The 25,587-nt window shown below is 36.7% G+C and overlaps 1 protein-coding gene across 3 annotated transcripts in view; it reads left to right on the top strand.

The window, feature by feature from the left end:
* Positions 1-11,591, top strand: part of LOC114127906 (homeobox protein homothorax) — a 100,408-nt gene extending 88,817 nt beyond the window's left edge. For all 3 annotated transcript variants that reach the window (XM_050208051.1, XM_050208050.1, XM_050208052.1), the window contains 2 exons: positions 4,741-4,799; positions 8,579-11,591. In XM_050208051.1, coding sequence (XP_050064008.1) covers positions 4,741-4,799; positions 8,579-8,754 — 235 coding nt within the window. In that variant the 3' untranslated portion in view covers positions 8,755-11,591. The remainder of the gene's footprint in view (positions 1-4,740; positions 4,800-8,578) is intronic.
* The last annotated feature ends 13,996 nt before the right edge of the window (positions 11,592-25,587 follow it).

Genomic DNA, 25,587 nt, shown 5'->3' with positions numbered 1-25,587 from the left:
TACGTGTGTGTGTGTGCTTGCTATTCTTTCAACCCCCCCGGCATCACACCGGATCACGCGGCCGCGGTCCCTAATTTTGTTCTGCGCGAAATTGCTTTCGGAAAACTCAAGAGGGTGTCCAGATGTAATTGTCGTAAATTAACTTTTTTCAAGATCCCCTTGTACGCTCACCGCGCGCGCCGTCCGCCGCCGCCACCGCCACCCTTGTATAATACGCGCGCACCAGCCACTTGAAACACATGCGTGTTCCCCGTCGACACAGGACTTTGGGATAAGTCCCTCAAGGGCATTCAGTAGTGGCCACAATATTAGAATAATTATAACATAAAAGGTTATTATTATATTATATGTGTGTAACAAGTAAAATTGCGACACACACACACACATTACGATTATATGGTATTAATATTATAATATATTCAAACGAAATGCGAATCAAAACGATTCGACCGTTGCTAGTATTAAATGTATATACATAATCGCTTTTGTGCTGCAGTGTCACAGGGAGGTGAAATATGCATTATTCTATATGTACTCACCGTCGCCGCATCGTGTATGCTTTTATAATACTTGTTCGATGTCAACATAATAATAATAATAGTATGACTTGACATAATTTCGGAATTTCTAATAAAAATAATCCAATATCGGCGTATACACCATCACTGTATATGTCTCGGTGTATATCGACTGCTCCCGCAGTGTGATATCATAAGAAACCGAGCTCAATCCGGACGCCGAAGATTATAAATCGCGAAAAACCACCACCACGCTGCTGCAATGCTGCAGCTGCAGACCGAACGATATTAACCACATTTTTCATTCTTGTTGAACGACGGTGATATTGTTCCGAGGGAGTAAAGAATGAGCTATTTCGCCCTCTGCACATACACACACGCGCGCGCGCGAATGTATATACCGTAACCGAGTAAAACCGGGACACGAGGTATACGCGTACAATATATTATATATACGTATATATGAGGTCGGAGGAGATATGGGAACATTCCTGGACACATTGCGGCAGAGATAGAATCTTTCTCTACAATAACAACGGAATGGTGGAAAAAGGGACGCCGGAGGTGGCGGCGGAGGCGGCGGCGGTGGCGGACGGCGGTCAAGCTTTTGTGTGTGATGGGTTCGCATAAAAGGCTCACCGCGGGCGCGGCGGGGACCGATTCACCGCGCCGCGCAATACCCACGCGCCGCCGAAAAGACCATTCTTGGTTGTTTGAATGGCCGTAAAATTTGTCCACCCGGATAAACGAGGGCCGGCAGTATGGACTGCGTGGTGTGGAAAGGGGGTGGTTGAAGGGTGGTATATATGGTCGTTTCGGACGGGGGATGACGGCGGCGTCGGTCCTATGGGTCGGCGGCAGAGAGGGATGTCGTTTTCCATATCTGGCCGGTCGGAGTCGAGTTGAGACCCGGAGATTACCCTCTTGTTTATGGCTGGCTTTATTTTCCAATTTCTGTCTAAGATATACCGAGGCCTAAACGCTAATCTCGTATATATAACCGACAATGCGTTCGAGACGCGCGCGCGCATCGTGTGCAGCGTGCGTGCGAGCGCTCTTGCGTATATATTATTATTTACGTATACTGTGCTCACATGTGAAAGGTACACGTTAAAATAATATATATTTTAATATATTATTTATTTCACACATTCTCGATTTCTGACATCCGCCCATCTGTAATAATACGATATTAGTAAAATACGAGTATATACAATATATATACATGGTCTACTCTTTATACAACGCGGTTGTGCCAGTTATCAATACGGATGCAAATAATTATATACGGTATTATTATGTATAATATATATAAATACCTACATATTATTATATATATATATGCACGAACATTATCGAGTATTCAATTTTGCCATTTTCATTAGCTACACATAAGTGTTATTATACTATCTATATATAGGTCCAGACTAAATTGCAGTATGAAAAAAAATCAAGTACGTAGGATTTTCGGTTTTAAATTATTACGTTATAATTTCGTGAATATATGACAACCAATTAAAATACATGTACCTGCGGCAGAAACTATATATATATATATATTGGTAGTATGTAGTGTAGTAATTGTATATAGTTTACAAAATATACATGTATACTAATGAGGAGGTACTGCGATAATTTACTCAAGACCTTAAATAATTGTATACGCATGAATAAAATAAACGATGTCTGCGAGTCTATGGGACGAAAATTATGATCGTATCAAAAATAATATTCCTACTCATACGTGTACTCGTATATTTGTATACACGTATAGTTACTGTAAGAATCATTAATCAAATACATGACCCGTTGTTGTCGCTATAGTATATTACAATATAATATAATACCTGTATACACGTCGAGTTAACCATATTACAGAAATCGCGTGTGGCACGAAATCAATTTTTCCTTCTTGTATTTTACACACACACACACACACAAACACACATTCACTTTTCCAAACGAACTATTGATTACGTGAGAAAATGGGCATAAAAACTATTCCCATATTGTCTATTCACATTATTTATTATTTACCTATAAGTACGTATCAACGCGTAAAAAATACCTGCAACGCCTTGTTAAAAATTGTTTACATGTTAAATATCCGCAGCGTAAGAAGTATATAATTATCGTTATAATTATTAATAAACAGTTTACTATTGTATCCCATTTATATATAATTATTGTTGTTCTTTTCATAAACACTATATAATTATATCGCGGATTGTGTTTTTAACCATCGTCAACAGTTTTTACTTGAGGTATTTAAAATTATTTATCCTGCACGTAAAATAATATAATAATGTGCATTATTATTATTACTATTGCACACACACACACACATAATATAATATATATAGTAAAATTTAATTCATCATCTCTTTCGTGTAACCCGACTAATGTAATTAAAATGTAAATATTGTAATTTAAAAACAGCGATTAAGATAACGCTTATGTCGATTTCTCAATGACAATGATCATTAATAATCGTAGGTACAGTAATCGCCCGAGACACGCTTTAAATAACTTATTCAACAAAAAAAAAAAAAAAACATATATATTTAGTGTAAAAATGCGTAGAATTAATTTAGCGCCTCTGCGAGAAAATAAACTTTCGAGAGAAGTTTCATACTATAATACGATTTATAAATCATTGTTTATTTTATTACTAATATATATGCACAATTAAACAATTATACATCGTTCTGTCTTAAAATACAATTTTTGTGCATTTTAAATAAATAATATTCAAGTAGACAACATTATAAGTTATAATGATGTTGGTATATTTATAAATACTTTTATAATCAAAAAACCGCAAAGGCTTTCTGTGCTTATTCACGCATTTCGTGAGGAATAGGCTTGCACTTCCAAGATTATTTTATTTTATTTATATATTTTTTTTAATCTGATAAGAGAACCAAATAAGAGGGAGGGGAGACTATTGATTTTGCAATTAATGCAAAACGCGTGATAATGGAGTTGGACGAATACTTTTGCCCTGCTAATGACTAAGTTTTTTTTTTTTCAACACCCTTAATGCGATACTATATATATTATGAGACAGGAGAACGAATTTAGCTTGTGCTCCTGCAGAGACGTAGTCGTCGCGGGCGAGGATTAAAAAGACATCGACTTGTCCGACGAATTAACACGATAAGAGGACGATCGGATTTCTCTCGCTTACCCAACACCGGTATAGAATTCGCGTCCCGGAGATTTATGTGCGTTTCCTTGCTTAAGCTCACGCTCTGAATAACGACGAGGAGATCGTCGCATGACTTCAACTCCATAGTCGCCCTCACCAATTGTTTTAATATATTATTAAGACTCTCATACTTGCCTATATAGACGTGTAGAGGAGTGCATGCCGGTCGCTCGCTGTCTGCTGTAAGCAGTTTTGTGCGCAGCGAAGCCCTCGAGTGATTTTTGTTTTTGTGATTATAATATACCATATATAGTCTATAATATATATATTATAAACGCGAATCGAAATATTAAAGAAATAAAAAGGGCCGGAAAATTAGGCGTCAAGCGAACAGCTGTTACAGGCGCGTTGATGGGGGTCGGGTCATATGTCAGGTCGGGGTTGTTAGGTCAGAACTATCGAGTTATGTGCACCGGGTGTTTGTAACGACTTCTCCTACTGGTGCACACCCCCACCCTTTTCCCACCCTCACAACACTATTTACAACGTCTCTAATCGGCAAAAATACATTTAACGCATATTATTTCGACCCTTATATTCGGGTTTCCTTCCTCGGAGACGGCTGTGTAGCGTAGGTATGAGATGCACACAGGCTCGCGTTTTCCAAATTTAATAACCGGCACTCAAATATTACATAAAAACCAATTCATTGGGTCAGAGTAATAATATGCGCATTCATATATTATGTGTACGCGCGTAACTCGAGACAAATGACGAGTTGTCGAGTGAGCTATAAACGTACACAATATTATTCGTGTATTAAATTACGCCGTCGCCGTTGGGTGTTTTGACGGTTGTCAATATTTGAAGTCTACAAAAGATTTTCGTATACAATTTAAAATATATATAAGTACGTCTATACGTATACGATTAACATATCCGTATTGATATCGATGAGATGTAATTCTTATTAGCTTTGAAAAGTACCAATCTCTGATACAATATAATCAACACAATTATTATATTTATATAAATTATGTTCCTAATATGATTGTTTGTTTGTTTCCGCAGGTTTATAAACGCTCGACGGAGAATAGTGCAACCTATGATTGATCAGTCTAACCGTGCTGGTAAGTCTCAAAATAACAATATAATATATACTATATTATAGGTATACCTATATACATGTTATCACGATAGTTGTACCTTATTTTTATGTAATATCCATGTATTATAATATTATTATCATAGTGTATGTATACAATGATATAATAATGTCGTTTGCGGCACGGCGCGAAAACGTCGTAATTGTTATCCCGCAAAAGTTTTGGTTCGGTACTTTTTTTTTCCCCCGTCGCGATATAGTCGTAGAGTCGTCGTCGTTGTTGTTCACAAGATACGCGGTAAATCGTTTGAATCAGGTGGTGGCGAAGCCGTGTATATGTATATACAATGTATATTATACTTACATATATATATAGTAGGACCGTCATCGTCGTAAAGCAGAACGACTATTCGCGGGGGGTCGTAAACGCGCGGCGGTGGCGGCAAATTGTAATGTTTTCCGCGATGCACCTCAGGTCCAATTACGCGAATTTTCCAGCCCAGGTTTTTCCTCTCTCTCAAACGCACTTTCTCTCCTCCCCCCAGCTTTATACCCCCATTTTCCGCGGGTTTTTACGGCTATTCCGAGACGGTGGCACACAACTTTTGACTGGCAATTTCGAGGGGTTTTATGGCGCGATAAACTTGTTACGACATGCTTGATTTTCGTGCACCCTCTCTCGCGCGCCGAGCCGGTTACCGTTTTATTCCCGTTTAATGGAAATTTTATTTTTACTGCAAGTCATCTAGACCCTTTTTTTGATGATTGTCGTCTCCTCTCACCACGGCGCACACGATCGTTTTAATTTTATTAGCAGCAAATTGCCTTTATACGACACTTTTGTTTTTATTTGCCCCCGTATAGTTGCACTCAGCGGTCTCCGTCCCTGTGTGTGTGTGTGTATGTATACTTGAATGTGCAACGCGCAACCACCGGGAAACAGTTACGGTCAAACTAACTATAAACCAACCACTCACTCGGCCGTTATTATACTATAGTGCCATATATTATATCAGTTTTAATCCAAAATCATTGACGTTAAATCGCGGCATAGAAAGGGTCGCTCCGCTACACGTATTTTGTATACATATATATAGAAACGAATGTCATCGTGAGACCTTATTTGGTACAGTTTTATATACATACATAACTAGGTATTATTATGTATAATATATTGGATACGCATCGTCCCGTATACGTGTTTTTTTTTTTACTTTTGCCTACGAATGGATTTCGAAAGTTTCTCGATGTGTGTGGAATAAATTGTAAATAAGAATAAAAAAAAACTCGTACACTTACATATACATATTATAATATATATAATGCGTGTAACTTGTATAGGATATAGTGTTAGTTGAAGTCGATCATATAATATGAAAATTATAATATACTCTGACCCCTTAACGGCACTCTGTATAAAAGGGACTCGATTCTATATTTCCGGTAGTATTCGAAAAAGAAATCTCCCGAAAGCTTTAACAAGACAAGTCTCGTTGGTCCGACCTCCCGTCCAAGTTTTTCCACCCCTCATATATAATATATATATATTACGACCGACATTATTTTATACATTTTACGAAGAAAAGAAATAAATGCGTACCGGATATAAAAACCACCAAACAGTGCTGTTCCGCCTCATCAACTCTGCAGCCAGCGTATATATAGTCGTTCACTCCCGACACGATAACATTTCCTCGGACGTTTTGAAAATGCTTCGACCCCTTTTATTTCGGTACATAGCTCACAAACTCTTTTCGCGTAATTTGGACGCATCATCATCATCATAATATATATATATATAGAACATTTTTTGTCGGTCGCACCACCACATCTCGCGAAAAAAAACCGTTCTCGAAACTTTTCGAAAGCTTTAACCGAGTACCGAACGTACGCATCATTTGGTACATAATAATTTTACGATATACGATCTAGTATTATATGAAAGTGAATATAATCTGAGCGTGACTGAGGGTATAGTAGCAGCAGCAGTAGCGGTAATAGGAGTAATCGTATATAATATACGGTTAGAAGTCGAAAAGAATATTAGACGGCGATATCTATAATAGTTCATAAGGGGTAGCGAGGATTGAGGGACATTTCTGTGATATAGCGCGGGCGTGCAAGGACATCTTGGATATATCTGCTGGCTGCTGTGCAGGGGTGGTGTTAAGAGTAATCTCTGTTAATATCCATTACCGTGTTTGCGCACGGGGTGCTTCGTAAAAGCGAAGGGGAAACTTTTAGTCGCTGGTTTATAACTGCGACGACTATTTAGAACCGTTTGTTTTGCAGGCGACGATATTTCCGCGTCGTCGGGGCCGTCGCCTGCACAGTGCACACGACCACCGCATCTCGGTGATGCGATACGCAAAGCCATCACGGAGGAAAACGACATTATTATATAATACTGACTTCTATACTGATTATATCGTCATCATCTCCGTTATTATTATTATTATTATTATTACTATTATTATTATTACTATTACTATATTATCTTCATTATTATGATGGCAGTGCACCGACGCTGATTTCGTGCTCGGTCGTCGACGTATATATAGCGGGCCAATTAAATTGCAATTCAAAAAAATCAGTCGCCGGGGGATTACACGGCTTTCCACTTTTCTGCCGTCGAGGTCCTAATCATTTCTATTCCCGAGAGTATTTCGCGCCCCGTCACTCGGCAGTGGCGGCGTCGCCGGCGCGATGCTCTCGTGTGTGAAACGTTGTGTTGTGTACATGTCGCTTTCTGGTTTTTGTCTGGATATATATATGATGCTATTGCAGTACTATGTGTTTAACGTCTCGTGAAATATATATTATTTATTATTATTATTTTTATTATTATTGTACAGTGGACAAAACGGAGGAGAGATGAAACAAAAGCTTTTAGTGTTTCGTCCTCGGCGCAACGCTGTATTTTATTATTAATAATATATTCCCGGTCTGCTGTATTTCGTTTCGTTTAGCGTTGTTAACATGACGTCGTATATACGCTTTTAGGTATAAATAAATATATCTGCCTTTTAAATTGACGTTTTTAACAACGACTGTATAAAGAACTACAGCCGAAGCAGTAGTGATTGTCGTGCATATATACCTGTAATACGCGCGTATTTGTATACATTATGCAATTCTATATTAAACATATTCTGCTGCTGCTGCTGCTGCTGCAATAGCGATTTACAAGTGAATTTCTCTAGTGAGGCGAACGACCGACTCCACCACACATTATTTGTACACATATATAAGTATATATATATATACGCGGGAATTGGGAAGAACAGTAATGGCGTGGACAAGGAATATATATGTATATATGTATAGGGACTGCACAACAATATATCTTGTCGCTAGAGGTCCCTTCTCGTGTTTGGGGACAAGAAAAATGGACCTCGACCCCGAAGGGTCTGTGCGACTGCAATCCGTCAATCCCTAGCAGTATCTGATAAGAAAAAAAAGTGCTCGCTCTGGGACAGACCAAGTTTTCACCTCTTCCACCGCCCGCAGTATAGTAATAGTTGTAATAGTAATGGTCGTAGTGGTAGTGTTTCCTTTAAGCGGCTATAAATTACTATTTCGTCGGTCCAAAGTCGTTTTCGTGTGAAACGATCGCGGCGACAGTTTCTTCGGCATATCTTCGACATCATATCGCGCACTATACATAGTATAATATATATACATTATGATAATATGATAGTATGTTTATATGTGTAAACAACAAAATACCTATAAAAATCGATTCGTGACTTATTCGTAAATGGACATCGTTGTTAATATTATTATTATTATTTTTTTTTCTAGTATTCTCACCGCATGCCGGCCCCAGCGGAGCGTACAGCCCCGAGGCAGCCGGTCTCGGATACATGATGGACGGACAGTCTCAGATGCTCGCAGCGGCAGGTCACAGACCCCCAGGCGACCCGGCCTATCACAACGAATATCATCATTACCCGGCCCAATACTATGGTCATTTGTAGTACCGTAAATTACAATCTAAATTCTAGTACTCGTGTTTCATTACAATGATTGATAACAATCTGGTTGACTGATGTATATTTTTTTCACTGGTCGCTATTATTATTTTATTTTATTTATTATTATTATTATTATTATTATTACTATTTTTTTTTTTTTTTTTAATTATGTTTTAAATATGACTATACGGATTGTTTTTTTTCCTTTTTAATATTAACTAATTTGCTGGTGTCGTAATTACAACATTATTGTCAATGTAATAATAACATACAAACACAAAAACATTCGATTTAAACAAAATCATAATATTATTATTCCGTGCTGCGTCGCTACCGATCTGTTTCGCGTTATGTATTATGTTAGTACTTACAAGATAATGCAACATAATAATATGTGTACGCACGCATCGTAATAATAATATATATTATTCATTACGATGTAAGGCGGTTATTGCCTATAGCTGTAATTTAGACCTATTTTTTTTTTTTTTTTTTGATTATTATTATTGTTTAGTCGACGTAAACACGTTAGTACGTAAGTATTATAATATATACATTTATAACAACAATGTAATAATGTGTCCGCGTAGGACAATTATGTTAAATGTACGCGTGTTATGTGTATATAGAGATACCAAGCATTACAATGGCTATCCAATATTATGTATATGTGCGCGCTTAATGCGTGCATTATAACCCGTCAACTCGAAATACGATATTTTTTATAAACGGCATTTTTATTCTTTATAAATCACGAGAGATAATTCGGGCGTCATTTCCAATTGTAATCAGCAGCTTTAGGTACAATACAAAAATGTACATAGCACGCCAGCTAAACGAGCTATATGACGTTATGCGTGTGTATATAGTCGAAGAGTATTGCCTTTATCGTATCGTCAAATTTCTTTGTTTTATCATTGCATTATTCGTTTCTTGGCGACCGTTATACGAGATTTGACCGTTTTCGGCTAGTCCTTTGCGTCCTACGCAGCCTTTCTCGGAAGCCCGTCGTTGATACACAGTATAATTTATATTTAGCTGTTCCATTTTTGACTTTGCTACTACGTAAAACGTAATAAGAGAGCAATGTAATATGTCGGACGTTTTAAAACCTATAAATTTGCCGTCGTCACAAAATGACAAAATAACACATGTTGAGTATGTGTATTGTACAATCTCGGAACTTTTTTTTTTTCAAAAAAAAAGAAATATTATATTTCGCGTACTCTATAACTACTAGTCATGTTTTATATTTTATATTACCATATAAATATTAAAATGATAATTACGATTATTCTTATAATAGTTTCGTAACGATATCTAATATTGACTTGTATAAAAACTATGAATCCGAGAAAAAAATATTTATTACCTAGCGTATGATTTCACGATTATTTCGATATTAATCCATACAATGTCTAGAAAAAGTTGAAATTTATTTCGTTTGTTATTGTTTACACGTTTTTTTTAGTTACCAAAAATTTTTATGGTGAATTATATTTCCGAACATCGTTCTCGCGGACAAAACAACTTAAAAATTAAACGTTCCAGCCAGTATATACGAATATTGGTGGATTTTCATTTTGATTTGAAAAAAATTTATGTATATATATTATATATAATTTATATATATATATATATACAGAGAAACGCTGCAGTGTATTATGTATACAAAATAATAAGTTGTTGTTTTGTTTTCACATATGAAATATTATTATTGTTATTCGTTATTTTCTATATTACGTCCCATCTCGATTCATATAATATGAGATCACATTTCACCTATTTTTTTTTTTTTACTTTTAATACTTTTTATTATCGCGATAATGTTTTATTGTTATATTTACGACGTAGTGTAATAGGAAAATTTTTTTTATTATGTTTATGAAAATCAACATCGTCAATATAATAACGCGGTCTACGCACATCAACGACAAAATAATTCGATGATGTCTGAATTACAATTTTTTTTTTTTTTTGTTCTCTTATATATATTATTATATAAATACGTGCTAGACATTGCTTTTTTTGTGCCAGTATAATACACTTGATGTTTTTTATCTATATAAGTATAATTATTACGTACCTATAAAATGTAAATATTGTAATAAATGTCTTTTACTATTTTAGCTATATATACATAATTATACGATTAAGAAGAAACATTTATGTACATAGTGCAGTAGGTATATATATATATAGTCATCGTCTGATATACTTACAGCGGTATATATACATGTATGTATGTGTATATATACATATTATATGTGTATGTGAGTTCGTATATGTATATCTATATATATATATATATGCATGTTGTATAATATATGTTCTTTTTTTTTTTTTTTTTGTATGTTCTTTACATAATATATATAGTTGGTTAAGATTTACATGTTTGATGGAAGAAAAAATGCGTGCAGCAGCAACTTGTACATATAGATCGTAACGTTTATAGTTGTGTATAATTTTTACAATGTGATATAATATATAATAATGATAATTAAATAATAATTAATAATATTAATAATATGATGATGATTGTATTATATATAATTAATGTAAAATATATATATGTAATCATCACATCGTAAACGTATAATAATTAATGATTAATAATATAATAATAATAATAATTATAAATATAATATATATATATATTAATTATATAATAATAATTATACGAGAAAAACGTTTAGTATTTTCTTTCTTATATATATATATGATATATGTATATGTATCTGTATTACATATTATTATAATATAGGTATATCTTATAAGGAATCTGTACAAAATCGCTATATATATACATATGCAAATAAAATATGTTTTATGCAATTCAATTTATTTATATATACACATCATATTGTATAACCTGCAATCCCATCAGCTCGCCGCGGCTCATTAGCGTATACACACGTCTTATACACCTGCAGCACGTATATGGTACCCGTACACGGTTATATACCGCGGTATACGCGTACGAATCCTAACCTAACACAATAACGGATATCGCATACATCAGCGGCGGCGGCGGCGACGTTATTCCTAATTCCGGACGCGATCCGGCGTGCCGCGCGTACGTGGTGTGTCGTTCGCGCCCGTGACAGCACGTAACGCGACGTCGTCGTAGTCACACATATCACACGTCGCCGCCGCTCGAGTCTTATAACGTCGTAATCGTCCTGAACCGGTTACACGCGATGTCGCGCGCACGAAAACCGAGTTCGTTTACTCATATAATAATAATATTATATACTCGTATTATGCGGTCTTGACGACGATTATAATATTATCGTTTATTGAAAAAAAAAAAACGTCCGCGGATGTAATGCCGCGACGAGGAAAGAGAAAAATCGTGTTTGGGGCTGTGCAGAGGAGACGTGGAAAAAAAAAACCGTAGAAATTCGCTCCGTCTTCGACCTCTCCTCGGCCGAGAGCGACCTTTCCGCCGCCGCCGCCGCGCCGTCGCGATATACGACGACGACGGCGACGACGACGTTTAGGGGCGGTATAGCCGCCACGCACAAAGCGAAAAACGTGAGCGCGCGCGCACTGCTCGGTCGGTCGTCGGTCGTGTGTGTGTGCGCGCGCGTTGGCGGCGTGACGGAGTGGAATCGACGTGGTGTACAGACGACCGCCGCCGCCGCCGCCGCCGCGCGTATCCATGGCGACGCGGCCGGGCGGCACGGGGCGTGTACCCGTGTCGTGGACGTTGACAAATGATGGACGTCCTGAGCCGGAGCCGTCGTCCGCCCGCCGCCGCCGCCTCGCCCGAGCGCGCCGCGTCCTGGCGCCGTGAAATCCCCCCCTCCCCCTCGCCGACCCCTCCGCCCCGCTCCGCCGTCGACTGCAGTACGCGAGCGCGCGGGCGCACGCACGCACACACACACATACATAATATATATATATATACAGCTCGACGCCGCCGCCGCCGCTGTTACCATTCATCCACCACCCGTTTTACGGTGTGTGTGCGGAGTTCGCATAAAATGGCAACAGACACACACAGACTAAAAGTGGTAAAATAAAAGTTCGTGCGCTTCGTTTATATATACGCGTATAGTGGGTGTGTGGGTGTGCGCCCGCGATTCGTGAGCGTACGATGTACATATATATATATCGCCGAAAACTGTACGGCCGTCACCCCCCCGCCCGTTTCGCGTGTATATATATATACACGGCCCCCGAAACTCTCATTTGTCTTGCAGCTCACAAAGAAATTTCGCATCGCTTCAGCGGCGGCGGCGCACTCTTTTCCGCACCCCCCCACGCTCGTTCGCATATATATATATATACATGTATAGGTGCAGGGTGTATTCCCCAGCCGCGTACCCCATCGAGTCCGGGCAAACCGACGGCGGCGCAAGGGTTGAGAAGGGGGTCTACGCGTCGGAGGAGCTTGCGCGCGCATTATATATACTTGCACATATATATACGACGTATAGTCTCCGCACGACTCGCGCGCGTGTGTAAGGCAAAAGTTAATGGAGAAAAATGTATTTCGCGATATATGCGTGTCTCTCTCTCTTTCTACACACGCACACACGTGTGTATAGTTTACAGCTTACGAGCTGCTCGTCGCGCTACTCGACGAGAACGTTTTCGAAAAATAGGCGGCGAGAGAACGCTCGCAGAGCGATAGGTACTGCTGCTGCTGCTGCGTATAGAGGACGGCGGAAAATCGTACGCGATATAATAATAATAATGTACGTATATAGGAAAAACTGAACGGTCGGCTCGACGTTGTAGCTGCTGCTGCAGAGGGTCGGTGTGCGGAGGGTTGGCGGTGGCGACCGACGGCGCGGTGGGACGAACCGCGGCGGGCGGCGGCGGCGACACGTCGATAAATGGTGCACCGCCGCATTCACACGTATATTATATATTATGTATATAAAAAAACGAGAGAGAAAAAAATTAGACACGCGCCAAACAGTTTTAACGAACGTCGTCCGCACACACACACTCACACACAATATGAGAGATATTATTGCACATATTATTATTATTACGTATATAGACCGAAGCACGCGGCGGCATCACAATAACATATATATAATATTCGTGTGCATCGGTCATAATACAGTGCGCCGGGGAGAGCCAGGACGACGACGCCGCTCCGTTCGGGTGGGTCAATAATAACAATCATCATTATTCGCGATTACCGATCAAAATAATATATATTATAATATAATATAATGATGACGCGACCGCCGCCGCGGCAGACCGCGTCAATCGACCGACAGACAGACCGTCGACGTGCCGCACCAATAATAATAATTATTTATAATGCGCTCGCACACGACTTTGGCCCGACGACGACGACGACGACTTGGACGATGACACGTTATCCGCCACCGCCTGCTGGTGTGCTCGAACTAACCCCTACGGCGGCGGCGCCCCGGACAGGTGTGCTCCCTCCGATAATATTATATTATTAACCTACGCGCGTTTTGTTTTCTCTCTCCCGCCCGTCGTTCCTTCTTCCTTTTTGGTTTTTTTTGGTTTTTTTTTTTTTTTTTTTACATTAATATCGTAGTACACAACACGTGCATAATATATTTTATAATACCCCATGTGTGTGTGTGTGTATTTATTGTCGGTGTGCAGCGGCGTACCTACGTATAGGTAGAAGAGAGGTATATACATATTTTATTAGACAGACACGCGCGCTCGCGCTTATAATATTATTATGATGTGCGTGTGTAAGCGTACGTACACGACACATATATAATACGTATACGACGACGACGATATAATATAACCGGCGTGTAAGAATTGGTGTTTTCCGAGAGGGGTTTACTTTTTTTCGCCGCTTTTTCACGACCGCCTCCCCTATATGTATACCTGCAGCTGTACACACGACACATGAGACGAACAGCAGAACGTGATACGTTTTAATATTTAATATATCGTGTGCCGAGCGAGTTAATCGACCGATTAGGTATATACTGCTCCGTATGATATATAATATGATTAGGATGTAACGATGTGCGGTGACCGCGCGCGGACATCGACGACCTCGCGATCTTCGCAGCGGTTGTGGTGACTTTCTCGCGTTTCTATAATCGTCATAATCGTTATTGCTCTATACTACGCGTCGTGTAGTAAACAGTTCTCTAAACGCGAGTTTAGATTCTAAACTTTTTGAACGTTATACCGCGCTCATAGTTCAGTCGTGTATGAAATGCGAATACGATAATATCGAAATGAAGCGTCCGCGTGACGGCGGTGGTGTATACACCGATACGAAAAAAAAAAATAAACGATTACACGGATTTTTATAAAATCGTCGCATTGCTTGCGGCTGTGTAGTGGCGACGAGAAGATAATAGTTGTTATCACGCACAAAATCGGAGTAATGACCGTCGTCAATGTGTCGAGTCATCGTTACATAAAACCAGAGTACCTATAGTGTATAGGTGGTGTTTTTTGATCGAACCTGCAAATAATAATTTAAAACAATCAAATAATGTAGATTTCGTAGTCGGTATACAAATTAATAAAGTGCAAAAAACACTTACCCTCCAAACGAATCTGACCGAATTTCGTGTAACTACCAAAAAACGTATTTGTCAACAGTATGAGAATAGTGTGGTTCGATCAATCAAACGTCCAAGTAATACACAAATATTGAATTAATGTCGACATTGTAGACTTTCAAGAGAAACGGTAATCTTTCTTGCGTTTATCAGATGACACGTCAGTAATAGTCGATTTAAATAAACAGGTAAACTCGTTATTAAATGAGATTTCTATAATGATGTGTAATGTGTACAATACTGTATAACATATAGTGATTTTTAACTCAAATCGTCAGTTTAGGGAATTGTTATTTTGATTTCATCACTCAAACCATTGATTATTATAATTAATGCTTTTACCTACTATTGCAGCTATATGGAAATTTGCGATAGTGGAATTCAATAAAGTGACCAAAGATTAAAGAAGCTTTTGCATGACATTATTTTAGTTTTCTGGTCGTCAAAACAGTCATTTGTTAACTGATAAAACCAATAATTATTTTCCGTGAATATACACTCTGCGAGCGTGCACAGACGTGCCGGCGACGGGGACGGAGAGCTTTGTGAGCAGAATAATGTATAATATTATACATGACTAGCGGGCTTTGCCCTTGCTCGCTTCGCAAAACCACCCTCTTATTTGAGGGGGTCATGACCACCCATCAGCTCACGTCGACCCACTGTACGGTTACTTCGCTTCCATGAAAATTGTTTAATTATATAATAATACAATATTTATATTTATATATTTATTTCTCGGTCGCCATAGCAATTAGAGGAATATTATATTATATTTCGTGGAAAATATACAATATAAAAAACTTTTTTTTTACACTATATACTGCAGACAAAAGATATTTTGTCACGTGAGCAAGTACGGTATACGTATAATAATAACGTGTATAAATATATTATATACCGAGGAGAAGGAAAACAATGTGGATCGACACGTTTTGACCCCGCGTCGCAAAGTCGGGCGCCTCGCTTGACGCGTTGTAAGGGGGTCGCTCGCGAGCGAAAGGAACGACGAGGCGAAACCGTCCCGCAAACGAAAACGGCGAGGGGGGTGTGTGTACGGCGGCGACAGGACTCTGAAACTCGGGGACTTCGGACTGCTGCAACACTCGGACCGGCGAACCGGATTTCAAAGACCATATATTATACGCTGAGAGGACTCGGCCGTCGGAATAGGCGTTCGTATATACACATATATATATACAGACAAACTTGAGCGGCCATCGGGTCGGCGAGGGTGCTGCGGAGAAGACCCCTTGAAATGTTTATCGACACACACAAACACACACTCGCGCACGCGCAAGGGCGTACAGACGCACACGCTAAGCACACGAGCGCGAGCGGCGCGACGACCGAAGGTCCGAGTCCCGGAAACCCGGCGTTGGACATAATTTCCGTTCTGCCGCCGCCACTGCCGGCGCTCCCGCACACATCCGGGTCCCGGGAACTCGGCGGCTTACTATATATATATATATATATATCGTTTGCGCTAAGGCCACTATATATATACCTACACCACACACGAGTTAGTATGTATGTATATGTTTGTTTGTTTATTCGTGTGTGTGTGTGTATATACGTATAAACGCATAGCACGTGCACTATATATACATAATATATGTATAATATTTACCTACTATGTATATATGGTATGCATATAATGCGGTATATATTTACCATTTCTGCAATGCTCGGGTTGTATTTTTTAATTTTTTTTTTACGCCACCCCACTGATACCACGTGCACACGAGTCTCGTAGTCGTAGCTGCAAAACGTCGTTAGTATATAGTATTATTTAGAGGTATCTATATATAAATATTACATCATATATACCGCGTATAATCCGGGCCCTATTTTAACGCGCATATACAGACACACGGATATAAGATATATAGACGGACCGAAACGGTCAATTCGGGTATAGTAGGAAATTGCAGTTGACTTATATATAATATATAGGTATGCCGTGGCTCTGCGATGGAAGGGCGGTGGGCAGTTGCGGAAATAAAGTAATCGCATACGAATTCGTTTTCAATCTTGCTCCAACGCTGTTTTCGTATAGCATCATATTATTAATAATATATATACCGGCTACCGTCATCTACGCGTATCGACATAAAAATCTCTGTAAATATTCGTTAAAGTCAATTTATTTATAGCGAACATTGCAACGAGATGCTGTCTATACATAATCCCAAACGGATAGTATTGATATCCCGACGTAATCGACGACACGCTCGAAAACTGCAGCAACGATAACGATAACGAATGCGAAGCTCTATCGAATATAATATACGACGATCGCCTAAAGGTATAACTATTATTTTCTCGGAACGAAAAGTAAGAGGAGCTATGCACTGCAATTTTATGGACACAGATCTTATAGGTGAATTATAGTTGTACGGATCGTCGATCAGTGGCGCGATTAGCTTTTTTGAAACGGGGATGCATTTTTGACTATTTTCAGACCACGTTGTCATTTACTACAGTTAATTTTAATATAATACGTCATTAACCGTGTGCATAAGAGGAATAGTGTGAGTGGAATTAGTGAGGAAATAGTGTGTTATGTATTTATGTAATATATATATGTCACTACTTTTTAGTAATATCCTATGGTGTGAGTAAATCATCTCACGATGGCAGTAAATATACTTTATTTTAGGACCATACTCACTCCATTGCTTTTAAATCAATATTGCAAACACGACCCTGTCGTCGTTCGGTACCGTTTTTTAAATCAACTCGTGTATCCTACAATATACATATAATCGAAAAATCGTCATAGCTACGAGTCGGGCAACTCGAATAGTATATTGTTATACTTCAAACGTTTAGATATTAGGTAGGTACCTATTGTACGAGCGTGTAGAAAAACGTTTATATAATATAATATACAAAGACACAATATAATTATTGTCAGGGACGATGTATAGAAAATGTGTGTTGAACATAATATTATAGTCTTATAACCACGTTACTGTACGATCGTTCGCGATGCTTTTGCCTACGAATCGATGTGTGCAACCGCAATCGTCGAAGATACATTATATGATTGTGAATATATATCGCGGAAATAACGCGGGCACGTAAACGGTAGTCGATAAAAACGACGATGTATATAGGTACGTTATTTTTGACGTCGCGCGTGACTCGAGGAAAAACGTCTAGCCGCCGACGTGCGTCAATTTGACGCCGGACGTGCCTAAAACCAACAAAACGACCTTTGTAGTGCCGCTGTGTACCACCTATATATAGTATATACCTACACACACTTACCTCACGGTTTACATTATATTATACACTGTACACAGCGAAGGTGCGAAGTACATCCGGGTGGATATAACATTCACGAAATACATTTCCGGTAATGACGTATACCTATATATATATATATATATGTATATAGAATACGCACTGGGGATAATTAAAAAATGAAAGCGGACATCGAATTTAAGTGCCACCGTATTTATTGCAAGGTGTGCAAAGACGCACATTAATAATTGAATAGGTTAGGTGTAACAGTGACGGCGATCAAAACAAAAACAGCGCGACTTTTGAAGAGCTCTCGCTGTGAAGTGTAAATTTAATGTATAGAACACTCGAGTAATAATTTATACAACGCCGTTTTGCCAACGCTAGAAAATAATTAAAATATAGTGCTTTGTTTAAGGGTACCTATAACACTCGTTATTTCAAAAGTTATCGACAATTTTGAATGTATATTATTTTATCGTTATATCTTTTTTTTAAATGACAACGTAAGTATACTCTATTATAATCAAATATTCTCAATATTATTCGAAGTATTTCGACGACGTACATAAAAATTAAATTTCCGACGAATAATTTACTTGTTAGAAGAAAGTTTTTGAACCCATGATGAACGAAGAAGGTGAATTTAAAATTAGAACAAATGAGGACTTGCCAAATTTAAACGAAGAAGTCAGTGTTATAGAAGTCTCTAAGAGTAGTAGGATAGAGATCAGAATCGAAATGACGTATAGAAGACGGACAACCCAGTCGACGTTGGTCAGATAGAATAAAAATATAAAATATCTCAGTATGATTGAGATGTGAAGAACGTAAGTACTAAAATATTAGCGGACAGGGATAAGTTGAGAGATGTTCTGCAGAATATATTGTTTCAAATATTATTGAGGCGATGGACTTTAATCGCTTTAAGTATAGCCCAAGAATAAGAATTAATTAGTTATAGTTCAGAAGTGTTTAAATTTTAGATGAGCGGAGTAATGGATCAACATTTTACGAAATACCCATGATGTGCCTGCAGTGGCACATTTAAATTGAAATATATATAAATTATAACTCATAAGCTATATACATGTCCAAAATTCGATTTATGTGAATTGCGGTATTATACGAAAAATATTCTGCTTTGGAATAAGAAACTATAAGAATGTATGTTATCAATAAACAAAAAAATAACTTAAATATATACGATAAAAAATAATAGAAAATATAAATTTAAAAAAAGTACATTGTTTTGTTCTTTAACATAAGATTATGTAAAATATTATAAAAGCTCTCAAAGTTTTTGAAATGATAAGTGTTGTTTGATATATTAGAATATTACTCGACGATACTTAATCGCGGTATATTTTTACTACAAAGGCATTTTCCTCATCATTATAAATATAATAAATATATATAGATATTATTATAGGTGTATATATGTATATATAACACGTAGTCTGGCGCGAGTCGATCGATTTTTTTTTCGTAAGTATAATTTAAATTAAATTTACTCGGTAAGGAAAAAAAAGTGACAACGCTTACAGAATCGCGTTTTGCATAAACGAATGGAATTTTAATAAATTGGTTAAGTTAAACGAATCGCGTTCGACGAAAAATCTAACGAAATTAAAAGTTAACTGCGTGCACACTTTCAACGCGAAAAATTCTTAACGTTTTGTCAAACTTTGAAGTGTTACGTGTTCACTGTTTTGTTACCTTTATAGCAATGTGTACGCGCCTCAAGGAACTACGAATAATATTATGTGTTGAAAAATCGGATGATGTATCCGAGTTTACGGGTATAATGGGTATATAATACACATAATATAATATGTAATTTATAATTATATGCACGCGTGTTTATTAAATTTTACCGTACTCGGGCGAGAGTATATATACATTAATAATATTATACATTTATATACGTTTTAGTTATTACAGCAGTATATACACCTATATACACCGAACTTTCTGCAGGCTCGACATTATCTGCCACGGTAGTCGGACGGTTTTTGGCTGCAGAGAGCTGTTCTGCAGGAGATACGGCGGAACACGCACGCGATATATATTGTAATTAAATTGGCCTCGCAGCAACCGCATTATAATAATACACGTACACCAGGACGTAAGATACCTACGTTATAATATTTATACACACTGCAGAACACGCGTTGAGTACATACGAGTATATTATATATAATATATTATGTACCTACCGCGGTAATCAGTACGACGGGATTTAAAAACGACATACGGTTATCGCTGTACGAGGATTTATGTGACGTATATATAATAAAGTCTAACCTATATATATATATGCGGTCGAGCTAGGAAGGAATACGAAAGGGGCAATACTGCAGAGGCCGAACCCTTAGATATTATACGTGTCTGAGCGGAATCTGCGCAGTACGTATGTAATCTTTTGAAAAATGAAACTATTTGCACGAAATTTTTCCGTCCAATGCCATTCGAAGTGTAGTCGTTTTGACGATTTTCGAACTTTAACCCTTTCATTACGCGCGCGCGTGATTTTATGATTTGCATATTTTCAAACGGCAACACGCGCCGCGCGTATATTTACAACACGCCGGATTTGGACGGACCGAATTTTCCTAAGTCGTAGTTTTGACCTTTCAACCGTAGTGGGCCTATGTAAAACCAAATATTGACTTAGTTACATGGTGTTTACATCGAGTTGAAGTGAGGTCAATAATAATTTGCAAGTCATTTACATAGAAACTTTGACTTATTGAAAATTTACAAAACAGCAGTGTATAGTGTATTTCCCGATTCTTTAATACTCTTATAAACACACCGAAAACTCAATTTTAACCTGTGCAGTTAGTAGGTATGTCTTAAAAGGAAACACACTGTATATTTATATATATTACGATTATCAAAAATACCGTTCTCATTGATTATAATAAATTATATAGTTAATTTATAAAAATGCGTAAAACTCATATATCTCTAATAACAGTTACCTACCAACACGAATTACAATAAATTTTACGTTTTATACGTTCTTCAATTTTAAAAATTACTTGATACAATATATGATATTATTTTATACGACATTATATAGGTTCATATTTTTTGTCTTGCTATTGCAGTAAAATATTGCTAGTATTGTGTAATATACTAATATATTACACGGACAACACAGACAACAGTAAGTATCATGGGCGTTTTCGCGAAGCGGATAGAGCTATATATCTCACCGTGGCTTTTTTTTTTTTTTAATAACTTCAAATAACAGTAAGTATACCTAGGTTTCATGTGTTTTTCGTTTATGTGTATAACACTGTAGTATATATTAGATATATATATATATATATATATGGTTTGCAATAATTAATAAATCGTTTTTAATTTGTCATCATTGTCCATAATCTATATTTATATTGTCTATTGTGCCTATATCGATTATTAATTAATAATTTATAAACGAGTATTACATAATATAATTATATAATTATAATTATCTCAATTCAGACATACAAACTATGTACCTATATTTATATTGCTGAACTACGAATAAATATTAGGCGAAAAATAAGATAATAGTATAAATTTCCTATCGCAATAACCATTTAGAAGATGTCGTATACTGTGTATGCAGTCATTTAATACTTCCTATAAATATTTAAATTAATATCATACCAGTACCATAACAATATCTTCGTCGACTCGTGCAGAGAGAATATTTCAATGTTTGTGAATACTGAAAACTTATACGTAGATAGAAGCACGACGATAGTTTAAACAAGCGTAATAAGCTTATGTCAAACATTGACTATTGTAATTTTGTAAAAAAAAGTCTTACTATATTGTCGATGATCCATGGACAAGTGGTTATTTCCCCCAATGGAGTTCTTGATGTCACGCGCGTATATGGCTTAATATCCAAGAAATGTTTTTATACTTTTATAAATGATAATAACAATTGTTTTTAAATATACGAGGCGGCATACTAAAAATAATATTTATAGAGGTTTAATGTGCTTTTTATTGTTATTATGAGGGGGGTAGGACTATAAGACCCTATGGCTAACTTTGCAATGAGTTTTTTACTATCCTCTTCCATCGTAAAATCTCGAAAACCGCACTGAATAACGCTCCGTTCAAATATGCAGTGTCGGTTAGGACAATTGTAAAGTTACTCGAGCGATACATAACTACGATTAGAGGTACACTGTGAATGCAATTAAACTAATCGTATCGAACGGTTAATAATTATGTTCCAATCAACATCCGAAAGACGGTGCTTATAGTATTATAATATAAACAGTAAACACGTATACCTACGTATTAATATCATAATATGCGTTTAGAAGCGTATTGGCGATGATGGATCTGAACTTTGACAGTTTCTCGAAAATAAGAACCTGCAAATGCCGCCGAGTATAGAAACTCGGATATATTCTAATCTCGGATGTAAACTACCTATATTTTAATGAAATCGGCTAAAATATAAACGCCCCAACTTATAATTTACAGTCCTTCGGCCTGCAGCAGTCATATGTCTCGTCTGCCCGACCAAACCAGCCGACCTGTCTGCAATACTATTTATAATAATATATGTCATATATATACGCACACGATATTTTGCATATCGCATTGATATATACTATATATATGTAGTCATGTGACGTCCAGCTGCACACCCGCGTGGTAGTCGAATAACAATTTGGGTCGAGATTTTGAGTACGCACATGTATGTGTGTAATAATAATATAACGCACGAGTGTGGCTCATATGTATGGGGGGTGCGAGGACGAGGGTGAACGTATATATATATACGCACAATTTGACGGAGAAAACGATCGTAAGCACGAGCTTGCAGCTTGTACGAGGGCGTATGATATATTACATGTATACATGTAGTATATACTATATATGTATATACATTATACACGATATAACCAGCATAGCTCACCCGCGCGCGCGCGAGAATTATTTAATTGAAAAAATCTCGGGCTGTATAATGTATATATATATATTATATACGTGTGCGTGCAGTGTAATGTTCACTCTAAATCGTTCACGTTTTTTGCGATATTTTTTCAGCATATATATATATATATATTAAACATTATACAAATATATTTTTTAGGCATGTGTAACCAGAACACTGTCGACATGGGTTTTCCGTGCGCCGGAAATCGAGGGATTTTCAGGACTGCAGGTTCTAACCCGATCATCGTCCCCCCCTTCTCATATCAGACGGTTTTATTATTATTATATTGTTATTTATAGAATTAATGATAATATGTAAATTCGTATTTTTTTTTTTTTTTTTATTCGCGGACATCAAAAAGACACAAGGAATAATTGCATAACACATAATAATACGCATTCGATTAGTGATTTTGTTATATACCGCGCACTTGGACCGGAAAATAGCGATTTATTAAATTTAGACTTAAGATAAATATATATATAATAAACACCAATCGCGTTTGATTTATTATAATATTCGTTTGTAACGTTCTATGTGTGCTATATAAGAGAGATTGATTTTACCATAATTTATAGCTTTACAATATGGTGCATCATTCCTATGTTAAGAGTAGGTACCTAAGTGTGGAACAAGTACGATAAATGTAATGAGGGAATCCATCAGAAAAGCGTCTCGACTACAGTCCGATATCGAAGCACATCCTCGTTACTTGACAAAGACATTTACATGTTCATAAATAAAATAAATAATGGTGTTTATTCGTCTGAGGCCTCGAACGATTCTAGTTGGGATTTAATTTTCTGAAAGACCCCAGCGATCCTGCATTTATTTCTTGGAATCTTAAAAGATTAATTTTATTTATAGTTTAGGTTATACAGTCTTATAGGTATATATACTCGGTTTATCTTATAGGACGCTATCGTATTTTTATATTTACAGCTGGTTGAAATATTAAGTTCGTTCGATGTATATATATTATATATATAAGTGTGTATATATATATATATATATTTATATATAAATTATAATATAGAAGCTATACATAAACGTTGGTAAAATGCAAATGTGAAAGTTCCTTTATAATTAAATGTGTTTGTATATTCCCACTCACAAGTCAGTAATAAAATAATCAGAACCCGTTCTATATATAGATAATAATGTATGAACCCGAACCCTTTCTTGAAACTAATGATTTTGAATTCAGTAACCCTCGGTTGTTACTTGTTATTCGGGTTGACGTCATAATGGAAATTGGTAGAAGTCTTAACTGTTTCAGACAAATGCATGTATAATAGATTGAATACGGAAAAGCGAGAAAGTTGCACAAAATATACCTAAACAATATTTCATAAATTAAAAATTAATCAATCAATATTTTAATACATAACAATACAAAATTCTAATGTTATAACCTAATTATTATATGATTTTATAATATTTTCACATTCATCTTAATATTAATTTATTCACACAAGCTTCACCGTTTTTATTTATATAGATTGATTTTCAGTAAAGTGTACTTATTGAATATTAAAATCACTGAAAAATGCGAATAATATTATATTTTATGAAATGTATGTAAATATACTATACCAATTACCATTGCACATGTTCAAATATTATGAATGTATAGGTTACGGACACTTACAAAAAATATTGTTTAGCCTTTAGCCACCTTTTCAAAATTATTTACATATTTATTATAAACGTATAATATGCATGTGCCCGAAATTCTAAAAACAGGTCAACAATAAAAGCTGTTAATGCGTTCACATATTATCATATTATACTTGTCGATTTATCAATTAAATATTAATACGTAATTTTTAAAGTACCTATTTTCAAACTTGAATAGCAATTATAATTTCATATTCTAGTAATACTATTATCCACAATAAAGTACAGTAAATTTCATAGTAAACACACGCTAAACCCTTAAAATAAAGTGTGATCGCTGTCACACATGAATTGAGTATTCAGAGCCAATACAATATTGAATGATTGTATATTATGCCAACAAGTATCAATATAATATATGAATTTTTTTTTTATACATTTTATAAAAGAAAGAAATAAAAT

Source organism: Aphis gossypii, chromosome X (genome assembly GCF_020184175.1).
Source record: "Aphis gossypii isolate Hap1 chromosome X, ASM2018417v2, whole genome shotgun sequence".
NCBI classification, from domain to species: domain Eukaryota; kingdom Metazoa; phylum Arthropoda; class Insecta; order Hemiptera; family Aphididae; genus Aphis; species Aphis gossypii.
This window is presented reverse-complemented; position numbering and strand designations above follow the sequence as displayed.